Here is a 12,423-nt window from a genome sequence, read left to right on the forward strand (position 1 = left end):
CTGGGGCCTGGGGAGATAGCAGGAGCCGGCGTTTCAGGGCAGAATCCAGCAAAGAGGAAACTGCAGAAAAGAGCTCCAGAAATTCTCTTGAGTGTGTACTAAGGACCAGCCTGCACATGTATAGAAGAAAACTCCACAAAGCCAGGCAAAGAGGAGAAAGGAGCGTGTAAGGTGAACAACTTCCAGAGCTCACACAGGGTCATGACATACGGAAGCTACAGCCGGGGTGATGGGTCCCCGGTGATCACTGTGGACATTCAGTGGAGATTCCGGAGGAGCCACACCGTGGGAATGGGGCTGATGCTGTCTGCAGTGAAGGCTCATCTAGAACCTACCTGAGAAACTGCAGCTATAGGAATCCAAAGCCAGGCATGGCAGCTCACGCCTGTAATCCCAGAACTTTGGGAAGCCGAGGTGGGCAGATCACCTGAGGCCAGGAGTTCACAACCAGCCTGGTCAACTTGGTAAAACCCCATCTCTACTAAAAATACAAAAATTAGCCAGGCATGGTGGTGCATGTCTGTAATCCCAACGACTCGGGAGGCTGAGGCAGGAGAATCACTTGAACCTGGGAGGCAGAGGTTGCAGTGAACCGAGATCGCACCACTGCACTCCAGCCTGAGTGGCAGAGCAGACTCTGTCTCAAAAAAAAAACACACCACATAACCCAACTTTTACCCAAAACAAGGCCCAACACCCTTTAAAAGACAAGAAGGCGAGCACTATGACCCCCGCCTGTAATCCCAGCACTTTGGGAGGCCAAGACGGACGGATCACTTGAGGTCAGGAGTTCACGACCAGCCTGGCCAACTTGGTAAAACCCCGGCCCTACTAAAAATATAAAAATTAGCCCGGCATGGTGGCAAGCACGTGTAATTTCAACTACCTGGGAGGCTGAGGCACGAGAATCACTTGAACCTTGGAGCCAGAGGTTGCAGTGAGCCGAGATCTCACCACTGCACTCCAGCCTGAGTGACAGAGCAGACTCTGTCTCAAAAAAAAAAAAAAAAGAAAAACAAGAAAACATGTAACCCACCTTTCTGTCAAAACAAGGCCCAACATGCTTTAAAAGATAAGAAGACTGGGTGTGGTGGCACATGTCTGTGGTCCCAGCTACTTGGGAGGCTGGGGCAGGAGGATCATTTGAGCCCAGGAGGTCGAGGCTGCAGTGAACCATGATCATGCCACTGCACTCCAACCTGAGCGACAGAGCAAGATAGCCTCTCAAAAAAAATAAATAAATAAATAAAAAAGGCCAGGCACTTTGAGACGCCAAGGTGGGTGGATCACGAGGTCAGGAGATTGCGACCATCCTGGCTAACAAGGTGAAACCCTGTCTCTACTAAAAGAAATACAAATAAAATTAGCCAGGCGTGGTGGCAGGTGCCTGTAGTCCCAGCTACTTAGGAGGCTGAGGCAGGAGAATGGTGTGAACCCAGGAGGCGGAGCTTGCAGTGAGCCGAGATCCCACTACTGCACTCCAGCCTGGGTGACAGAGCGAGACTCTGTCTCAAAAAAAAAAAAAAAAAAGAAGCGTTCTTTGCCTCTTGTGACATTTTCTGCCTAATTCTATTTTATTTTTTAATTGTCTTTTTAAGTGGATCTTTTATTGTTGGATCTTTATTTTTAAAAAATTCAATCAGATTTTTTTTCTTTAGTTAGTTTACTCATCTATAAATATCCATTCAACTATTGTCTACTGGAATTTAATCTCCACATTATTTATTTTCCATTTGTTTCATTTTCCTACACTCTTGTTTTACACTGGAGAAACCAAGTTTTCCTCTGCTGCTTTACAAGTTACACATTCTAATTTTGTCCTGTGGTAACATCTGCCAGTTCACACCGGGTTCACAGAACCTCATGCCTTGCAGCCGCCTCGTAGGCCCCTCTCAGGCATGCGTGCCACACGCTCCCCTCTGTGCCACCTCAGCCCTCGACTCTGAACTCCTGTGGGGCACCGGGGCCACCTGGTTTCCTGTCCATGTCTCGCTCTTATGGCTTTTCTGAGCTCTTTCCCCTCCTTCCTTCAGTGACTCCCCCAAGACTTTCTGTGTGGGCCTCAGACAGACTGAGGCTGTGTATCCCGCCTGTTTCGGAAGCCCTGTGCTTGTATCCCTGTAGGTATTTGGAGGTTTATGTTTAACATGTTTTGATATGAAGATGTAGAAGGATTTTGTGTAAGTTTGGTCTTACCCATATTCTGCCTTCATTGGCCTCCTCGAAGAACTTCATTCTGTCCTACAGGAAGCACAGTTGCAGCTTAAAGAGCGTGAATGTGTACCCACTTCACACAGACACACCCAACCTGCCCCTGCCCTGGAGCACGCGTCTTCCTCTTGGAGAAAGCGAGGCTCCTTCCTTTCCGGGGCTGCCCCTGGAGACACGAGCCATAGATCTTCAGTGAAATGCTTCACTCTCTGGTCATAGAATTAAGAAACTGTAGCTGTCCCAACTAAATTTCAGGACAAATTAGCTCAGTTGGTCACGCTCACAGTCACTGCCTCCACCAGAACTGATGCAGACCCCTGGGAACCGAGGTGTTTGCTCTGTGACTTGGGAAGGATAGCGGAAGGTATTTCCATTTAGCTCTTGGGGCCAGATTTTTTGTGAATGAAAATCTGCTGTGCATATCTTGGACACTGTCACATGCACTACCCTGTGTATTTCCATTTAAAACTGAAAGCGAGTGCCAGTGCAACACAAGCGAGAGACTCCCGCCCTGAGACTCATTCCCCTGAAACTCACTGTTGTTTTAGGCTTTCGGTGGACCCTGCTGTAAGTGTGCAAATTTTATGCCAGGTCCGTGGCCAGGGCTGAACCTCTTTCCTGAGGGGCTGGGGGACTCCTCCGAGGAGCAAGAACAGCCCGGCTGTCCACAGAGGAACCGTCTACAGGGGTGGGAGCACAGGTCAGGTGCTCTTTCAGCAAAACGCCAGGACCTGGACAAGCCATCACACTCATCACACTAGCAGCCAGAGCGGCCACAGGTCACTCATCTCTGCCACTTGCTCTCCGAGTGCTCCAGAGTCAAGGACTGCAGCCTGGCCAAAGGGACAGTGGCCTGTGGCCTCTGACTCTGAGCTTGGAGAAGGCTCGCTGCTCCAACATCACGTGGACAGAGGCAAGGAGGCACGTGGGACGGGGAATGGGGATAGAGACCAGCCTGCCCCAGGAGCAGGGGGGTCCTCAAGAAACGCTCATGCATTTTCTGACCAGGGCTTCCATCCTGAGGTGTGTGCAGAGTGACCCAAAGCCTCCTCATCCGTGCCGTGACTCTGGGCCCTGGAGCCCACCCGCTTTCTGTATAAGAGCCTATTCTGGAGGCACCTGTCCTGAGAGCAGCCGATGGCACTGTAGGATGCTGAGGGCAGCCCAGGCAGAAGGGCCGGCAGCTGGCCCCTCCCAGAGTCCCGTCTCAGGTGGATGCTGGGCCACGACTTCCAGCCCAGGGACTGATGGGTCTTCTCCAGTCCACGTGGCAGGTGTTGCCAGGGAAGCAGGCGGTGCAGCTGTTGGACAGCAGGGGGTGTTTCTTCAACCCAGACTGCCCTCCTCCTCCGCCACAACAGGCCCCTTTCATTCTGGAACGTGCGGACCAACTCCATCTGCCTATCCCCACGGTGTGCCAAGTGCCAGGCCCAGAAGCATGCACCTACCTGGGGGCCTATTCCTCCTCCTTTCTGGTGGGGGGCCACTTTGGCCCCTCATGCTAACCTCGCCCTGTGTGCTGTGCAGCTGGAGTCAAACAGGAGGTGCAGAAATGCCATGGAGGGCAACAAGCCACACAGCATGGTCCGAGGCAGCCAATCCCCACTCCCCACTTCCGCGGCATCCGTGCCCCACCTGGGCACCAAGCCGCTGTGCCATGCATCCCCCAGCCCTGACCTGCTGCAGGTGTGTGCACCTTTGCCTCTCTTCCCAGGGGAAGCAAAAACCCTGGGATCCAGAGGATCATTGCCCAGATCTCCGGAGAGCAACTCCAGGGGCCTGGTCTCCAGGGGAGAAGAAGGAGTGGGGAGAGGCCTTTGGCCAGGCGTGTGGCCCTCCGTGTCCCAAGCAGGTTGGGCAGCTGATATGTGCGTGGCTGGCGTAGCTCCCACAGAGCCAGGCTCCCTGGAGGAGAGCGTGGCCTCCTTCCCAGCTGTCCATCCTCCTGCCAAGACATGCAGGGACCAGCCCTGAGACACGGGTCTCAGCCAAAGTGAGTGGCAGGCAGTGCTGTTCCCCGGGGACATGGCGGTGACCTGCTGGTCTATGGCCCTGAGATGCTAGGGTGCCCACCTGGAGATGTGAGCTGGCCTGGCAGACCTGGGAGGGCCCCATGGGCCCCTTTTGAAAGTTCCCTTTTCATGAATTTTACCTGGAATCTGTCCTGCACACTGGCCCATGCTGCTTTTTGCTGTCCCCAGACAGTGCCAACAGAGACCACAAGTTGTCTAAACACCACCCCAAGCACTCAGCACTCAGTGCAGAGTCCTGGCCCAAGGGGCATGAGGCCGGCATTCCTCACTTTAGGACCAGGAAACCAGTTCCCATGCCTCCAAAACAGCTGAGACAGCTGCCACTTCCTGTTGCCCCAGCTCAGGTGCTGCATGTCACTTCCCTTCTGGGGCCTCAGGGCCTTCTCCTGCCTTTTCTCCTCTGAAAGGCAGGAGCAGGGTGGGGTGCGGAGATACCCAGAGGCTGTCCAGCTCGCTGCCCGTCCCTGGCTCTCACCGTCCCAGCCTCCTAGCGGCCTCCTTGGCACCCACCAGCCTGCAGCCGCCTGTGCTTGGGGTTCTTGGCACCTCTCCTTCCTGTGGGCTGAGCTCGGATGGGCTGTGGTGGGGAGCCGGCCCAGGAGGAAGGCCGTGCATCTCTGGGTCTCCTCTCGCCCAAGTGAGGCCTGTGTGCCTGCCGTCCACGATGCAGCCTCCGGTAGGGACAGACCCGCGTCTCTCAAAGCCTTCTGCCCATGAAGTGTTTCCTTTAAATTCCCTTCCTTGGGGCCCCAGCTTGCACCCCACTACTGGGTGACCCCTCTCAAGGGCTGGGATGGGGCCCAAATGAGGCAACACTGACAGTCTAGCAGACAGGCCTGGGCAGGCTCAGCAGCAGGGGACCCGCCAGTGCCGTTGGGTGAGGAGCCACGGTTGCCCAGAGGAGGTGCTGGCATGGAACAAGGGGTCAGCCTGTGGCCGGCACCCAGGCCCCCGAAGTCCCACCTCTCCTCTGCTTCAAAGGCCAGCAGACAGGGCCTGAAGGATCTGGGGTTTCCTGCTGGCCCTGCCTCACTAGGCTGAGTGATGGGTGGCAGGACTGCCCAGAGCCCTGGATCCTGCAGCACCTAGTACCCTCCCCTCTTGTGCATCTGCCCAGTGGGGGCTCCGGGCTCCATGTGCCAGTGAGGTGGGGAAGGCAGCTGGACAGAGCAGGCCCAGGGCATCCCCATGTGGATGGGCCATAGGGACCGGATCACCGGGGCCTCCCTCCCCTGCACCTCATTGCTCTTCTGTTGTCACACTCAGTCCCACAAAGGCAGCCCCAGGGCCACTGTGACCCCCAGGGCTGAGCTCCAGGAGCTCAGGGGTGGGGGCATCCATTAGGAGACATTAGCAGGTGAGGGTTGACACGGGCTGGGGAGACAGAAGTGTGAGCCTCACAGGCGTGGGGGCCCTGGAAAGGTGCAGCTTCTGGAGATTGAGGGTGGGGGGAGCCAAGTCACATTTGCTGTCACTGTCTGCACTGAAGGCCTGGGTGCCGTGATGACAGCGGTGGGAAAAGCCTTGTTCCCAAGAGACTTCGAAATAATTCGATGCATTTGAGAAGGGTTGATCTTGGGTGCGTGAGGAGCCCTGTGGCAGCCAGAGGGGGTTCAGCACAACTTGGGCCCTTGGGACAGCAGGGGTGAACCCCAGAGAACAGCAGAGGCCACAGGGAGACAGAAGGGCCTCTGTGTCAGAATGGACTTGAGGCCTGAGCTGCCATCAGGGCCAGGCCCTCCCCAGCCCCAAGGCAGGCTCTGGAGAACCAGGGAAGGCATGGGCTCACTGTCCAGCCCTTCCCAAAGCCCTAGGAAGCCAGGTAGGTGTGCCCAGGGGCACCCAAAGAGCCCGGAGCAGCCTGGAGAATGAGCCACCAGAGGCCAACTTGGTCAAGAGCTGGGCTATGGCTCAGGTGCAGGAGAAGAAACCCACAGGGTGGCCAGAAATCTGGGGACCAGCTCTGTCCCCTTTGTGCTCAGAGTTCTCATGCCCCCAGGCTGAGACAGGAGCAAGGGCTGCACCTCCCCTGCAATAGGACAGGCTGTGTCCTCCCCGAGATTCCACCAGCTTCAAGCCTCCAAGGCCGGGTGCGGTGGCTCATGCCTGTAATCCTAGCACTCTGGGAGGCCGAGGCAGGCGGATCACGAGGTCAGGAGATCGAGACCATCCTGGCTAACATGGTGAAACCCTGTCTCTACTAAAAATACAAAAAAATTAGCTGGGCATGGTGGTGGGCACCTGTAGTCCCAGCTACTTGGGAGGCTGAGGCAGAATGGCGTGAACCCGGGAGGCAGAGCTTGCAGTGAGCCGAGATCGTGCCACTATACTCCAGCCTGGGCGACAGAGCGAGACTCCGTCTCCAAATCCCTCCAGGTATAGTGCAGCCACCTGAGGGGATGGAGCCCAGCTCAGGTGGCCCTGCCTGAGCACACACACCGGGCCCTGGGACGGGGTAAGCCTGGAAGGGGCAAGCAAGCCCCAGTCCCCCTCCCCTGGTTAATCACTGCAAGGCCTCGGATGTTTCAGGAACTTTCCAGAAGCTCTGTTCGGGGCCAGTGCACGAGCAGCTGGTGGGGGAGGGGTGCAGGACCCAAGAGGCGCGTTCCTCACGCTGTGCCCAGCAAACTGTGGTTCACATGGTTTCCCTCTGGCCCAATCAGCCTAATGCAGAAAGCAAAATCCCGGCCAGGCTCGGCAAAACAGGTCAGGCGAGAAGGAGGGGCGGAGAGTCGTGGAGGCCAAGAGTGTTTTTACAGACCAGTTACTGGGTTGACCTCAGATTAGCATCAGGTAGGAGAAGAATCCAGGGTCACAGGGAGTCACGCCTGGGGCAGCCGCCTTGACACATCCAGCTCCGTGCCTCCGGCCTAGGGCTGTACCCTGCCCTGGGGTCCTGGACTCATGGCCAGTTCCCTGCCACCATCCCTGAGGAGGGCTTGGCAGGAAAAGGACCAGTGAAGAAACCAGAGCCGCAAAGTGGATATTCTGAGCTAGGGGCCGGCCTGCCCTGGGGAGGGGCCAGCTCACCCTCCCTGCCCCAGGGACCGTGCCCCACTCACACTCCCCTGCTTTGCCCCAGGATACAGCCAGGGTTCTCCCAGCAGCACCAGCTCAGGCCTCCCAGGCAAAGAGGCAGGCCCTTCACCCTCCCTCAGCTCACTTTTTCTGAAAATCCCCGCAGGCATTGTCTCAGGAGGATCAAGTTGGGCAAAGCCTCCAGATTCCCTGTGCCTGAGAGAGGGACAACCAAGGCCCCTGCGTTTGAGGAGACCCCTCAGGGTCACAGTGGAGTACTAGGGCCTGGTCAGAGGACCAACTTCCCAGCGGGAAGCCCTTTCCACGGGATACCCCACCTGCTGCGAGCGTGGGGAGTTGGGGGAGGGAGTGGGGATGGGGGGATTATTGTGAGAGATAAGGTGGGAGCCTTTGTGTGAAAAGGAGGAATTCCTCTGGGGGTTGGAAGCAAAGGGAGCAGGCAGCATCCAGGGCCCCCCAGGACCCCAGCAGGGGGCCAGGGACTGTGTGACCCCGACGAGGCTGCAGGGAAAGGAAGACTGGCTCCAGGTGTCTTGAGACCCCAAGAGTGGATCAGAGCGGAAGAAGCTGAGATGCGAAGAGGGGCCCAGGGCCAGGGCCAGGGCCAGGGCCAGGAGCGTGTGGCTGCCCCCATGTGCACTGCACAGCCCAGTGGAGAATCAGTGCGTCATTGCCGGCAACCCCAAAGCACAGATGCTTCCCAGTCAGCCAGGCTGCACGCAGACCACACAGGCTAGGCTCCAGCAGGAGGCCTTGGCCGCCGGCTGACCTGCTCAGGTCAGCCTGTCCAGACTGCCCACCGGGCCACACTCAGCCACGTGCTGGAGCCCTCTAGACCTCAGTGGATGCTGAGCTCACATCTTACTGTGGATTTTTTGTTTGTTTTGTTTTTTTGAGATGGAGTTTTGCCCTTGTCGCCCAGGCTGGAGTGCAGTGGCACCATCTCAGCTCACTGCAACCTCCGCCTCCTGGGTTCAAGTGACTCTCCTGCCTCAGCCTCCTCAGTAGCTGGGATTACAGGTGCCCACCACCACGCCCAGCTAATTTTTTGTATTTTTGATAGAGACGGGGTTGCGCCATGTTGGCCAGGCTAGTCTTGAACTCCTGACATCAGGTGATCCGCCCTTTTTGGTCTCCCAAACTGCTGGGATTATAGGCATGAGCAACAGCGCTGGGCCCTTGCCATGGATTTTTAATAACATTTTGCTGCTGCTTTACCAAAAAAAAAAAAAAAAAAAAAAAAAAAAACCTAATTCTTAATTCAAAAAATGAAAATAGAGAAAACTGGCCAGATATAGACCCCCTACAATACCCCTCTGCGAAGACGGTCTCAGCCGATGCTTTGGAAGGGCTACCTGGCATTTAGGCCCCAACCTCTGTGTGTGGCCCACTCCTGGGCCCTTGGCCTGTGCCCGGCCACATGGTACCCACTAGCGCAGCCTTTCCTTTGGCCTCGAAAGCCTGGCGCTGCTGGCCCATCGAGGAGGCGGGGGCAGGGGGTGTGTCTCAGAGGGTAGGGACACCCGGGGCGGCCCGGGAGGAGAGGCTTCCAGTCAACCATTTACTGCATCCACCCCGCCCCCTCCTGGGACCCATTACGCAATGGCCATGGCAGGACCATTTTCAGAGCCAGATATCCAGGTGTCCAGTGGAGGGGCAGGCCCAGGCCCTGCCAAGCAGGACCCACCGAGCAAGGCAAGGCCATGGCTCTCTGGTCACTCCAGGAGGATCCTTTGGCCTTCATGGACTCCTGGAGGACAGCCAGGCCAAGGGTCACAGGGCCCCTGCTGGCCGGGGACACAGAAGCACTGCACATGTGCAGTACATGCGAGCACAGCCTCCTGCCCCTCCTGACGCATGCTGTTTTCTTCTCGTTTCTCTTCACCTAATAGAGCTCCCGGCTCCTCCAGCAGTCGACAGGAGCCCCGTCAAGATGCAGGCAGGCATTGCCACCCCAGGGATGAAGACGGCAGCCCAGGCAAAGGCCAAGCCCACAGGAGCCTCCCGGTCTCATCCTGCAAAAGTTAAAGGCTGCCAGAGGCGCCCCAAGATCCGTAACTACAACATTAAGGACTGACTTCCTCCACCCGCCCTGCCCCACCCCCCTCAGGGCTTCCACATGGTGCCTGCGCTTTCACCTCCGTGTTGCGGGTGTGTGGGCGCAGCGTGCAGGGTGGAGGCAGGGAGCTGCAGGACAGACTCCCAAATGCTGCTGAGGCGACCCTGCTGACCGAAGGCCTCCCTGAGCGCCGGGCCCATTAAAACCAGGTTCTTCCCTGGGGCGTCTGCTTGGCCATAGCGTTGTTTATCTGTCCTACTTGGGAAATGCAGTATCAAGTGCTTGTGCCAGAGCCTGGCCTGCCTTGTCACCACCCACAGCCACCTGCACACCGGTGGTGTCAGGGGCAGCGTGTCCTCTTCCTCAGAGCCTGGTAGCGGGTAGGGGTCAGAGCAGAAAGCCCACCCACAGAGCAAGTGTCTCCTGAGAGTGCCATGGGAGGGACCCTCCCAGAAGGAGTGAGAGCCTTGGATACCAGTGAACCTGGCCAAAGTGACCCCTGGAAGCCAGGTGGGCACCTGGGCGTCAGGCAGGTTGGGGTGCGCATGTCAGGCGCTGACAGGGTGGAGGCCAACCCAGGACAGCGGTTACTGCTGGGCCTTCCACGCCCACCCCCACAAAGGATAACAGCAAAATGTCCCTGTCACCTGAGTGCCCAGGGCCAGGTACCTGCAAGGACGAGAAACACACATGTAAACTGATGCCCGTCTGCCCAGAACACACCATACTACCCCGCCAAAAAGCAATTCCAAGAGTCCTTGCATGTCCTCCACACGGACACAGTGCCCTGCAACCAGCACCGGCAGGAGGGTGACTTGTCGGGGGTTCATGTCCCACCTCCACTCCTCCAAAGCCCTGCCTGTGTCCCCCCACCCCCGCCCCCTGCCTGGCACCCAGGCCTGGTCACACTCTGCCCACAGCAGAGTGCCGGGGTGGAGGCAGCAGCAGAGTGCAGGGGTGGAGGCAGCAGCAGAGTGCAGGGGTGGAGGCAGCCGGTACCCCGCTAGGCGAAGTGACAGGCCTTGCCATATACCCCGGGCCACCTTTCTGAACCGGGCAGACAGCTTCTCTGGGAAGATGATGGGAGAACGCTGCTCCCAGCCCTAACCTGCCGTGCTGCCTTGGCAAATCATGGGACCTTTGCAGCTTCGGTTTACACGCGTGTAAAATACAGACAGTGCCATCGGCTGGCCTAGCTCAAAGGTGTGCAGGCTGGATAAACGTGACAAGCAGAGATCACACCACATAGACAGGCTGTGGTCCCCAGGGCAGGAGTCGCTGCTGCACAGGCGTTTGAAGTTAGCGTCCCTCCCTTGCTTCATGGGAATCCACAGACGGAGTTGGGGATGGGCTGGGGGACTCTCAGTGCTCTGTGGTCTCCCACACAACCTCTGCCTCTTGGGTTCAAGCTATTCTCCAGCCTCAGCCTCCCCAGTAGCTGGGACTACAGGCACGCGCCACCGCACCGGGCTAATGTTTGTATTTTTAGTAGAGATGGGGTTTCACTATATTGGCCAGGCTGGTCTAGAACTCTTGACCTTGTGATCTGCCCGCCTTGGCCTCCCAAAGTGTTGGAATTACAGGCGTGAGCCACCAAGCCCAGCCGCTGCCGCTCACTTTCTGTAGAAGCCCTCAGGGTGCTGGACGAGTCTCCAACCTCCTTGGGAGCCAGCCAGGGCTCCCCTGTAGCTGGCCCAGCCCCCGACAGGCTGCAGAGAGCAGGGCCCTGCTGGCCACTGACCACCAGCACTGGCAGCCTCCAGGGCCACCTGGGAGGTTTGGAGCATGGAGAGCCGGAGCTGTGTGCCTGCATGCCTGAGGCTGACACAGGGCCTCACCCTGAATCAGAAGAACCCCTGCAGTGGGGACAGCAGTGCGGAGCCAGCCCCGGCCCTGTCTCCCCTTGTCCTTCCTTGACCCTCCGTCCCACCGTGCGTGAACCACAGACCCAGAAGGGAAAAGACGCGTGGAGTGGCCGCGTGGCCCTCAGGCCTGCTCTCAGGAAAGGGAGGAGACCGCGCACCTGCAGAGGGGCCGGGGCCCCAGTCTCCGGTTCCCCTTCAGCGGCCCGGGCTTCCTGAGCCCACAAAGTAGGACATGCAGCCAGGGACACCTGTGGCCTCACAAGGCCCGCTTGCCCCTCGTGGGGTGCGTGGCCCCGCAGGCGCGAGGCTGTCAGAAAAGGGAGGGCGCGCTTCAGGGCTCAGGCCGCCGAGCTGGCAACCATTCGAGGAGGGAAATCACTCAGGAGGGAGAGAACGCGCGAGGGCCGGGCTGAGCCCCCACCCGTGGGCACGCCCTGTAAAACTCGCAGCCTTCGCCCAGGGAAGCGGGGCAGCGGCTCCCTTTGTTCGCACTACACCAGGTGGGTGTCCCGGTCGACCCCGCTGGCCACGTGGCCGCGCCCCTCCCCTCCGCTGAGCTCCAGCGGCCTGGAGTGCGCTCGCCCGTTCGGCCCTGCGCCTCATCCCCATCCCCGGGAGGCTGCCAAGGAGGGGCCGTCGGGTGGGTTGGCGTCCGTCTGGGTTCCCCGCCGGCCCCGCGAGGAAATCCCGGGAGGCGCTGAGATGACCGGCAGTAACCCCGGCCCGGGTGCCCGCGGCCGGGGTCAACGACCGAACTCGCGCAGCGGCCAGCGCGGCATCCGGTACCGCCCCGCCGCCCGCCCATCACCTTATCGCCTAGCAACGCCCACCCGCGCGCCGCCATTGGGCCGGCGCGAACGCCCCTGGCACCCTATTGGTTGCTGCTGCCGCCGCGCCACGCCCTCAGCCTACTCCGCGCGGGTAGCGACGGCTGCGTGGAGTCGGCGGCCGAGATGCGGGCAGACGGGTCCGTCCGTGCTTCCGCGCGCCTCTGGGTCCGAGCGCCCCGCCGCGGTCGGCTGGACACCCGGTGTGGCCGCGGTGTAGTTCCCAGTGTGGCCCAAGCATTCCCATCCCGCACACGTGGCGCCGGCGAACACGGGGGTCGGAGGCGCGCCGCGGGCTCGGTCACAGCCGCGTGCTCGTCGGGGCCCGCGAGGCGGGAGGCGGAAGTCGGGGGGCGGTGGTTTCCCGCCCGCCCCGCCCCCGGCACCCC

General features: G+C 59.1%; 1 protein-coding gene across 1 annotated transcript; it reads left to right on the forward strand.

Moving 5' to 3' along the window:
* Positions 1–2,986: 2,986 nt before the first annotated feature.
* On the forward strand, positions 2,987–9,565 carry LOC108534084 (uncharacterized). The gene is made up of 2 exons (XM_017879185.1): positions 2,987–4,920; positions 9,176–9,565. Exon 1 carries the CDS (start codon positions 3,149–3,151, stop codon positions 4,094–4,096), a length of 948 nt encoding a protein of 315 aa, XP_017734674.1. The 5' UTR covers positions 2,987–3,148; the 3' UTR covers positions 4,097–4,920; positions 9,176–9,565.
* The last annotated feature ends 2,858 nt before the right edge of the window (positions 9,566–12,423 follow it).

Source organism: Rhinopithecus bieti, unplaced genomic scaffold, assembly GCF_001698545.2.
Source record: "Rhinopithecus bieti isolate Rb0 unplaced genomic scaffold, ASM169854v2 scaffold_9899, whole genome shotgun sequence".
Taxonomy (NCBI): domain Eukaryota; kingdom Metazoa; phylum Chordata; class Mammalia; order Primates; family Cercopithecidae; genus Rhinopithecus; species Rhinopithecus bieti.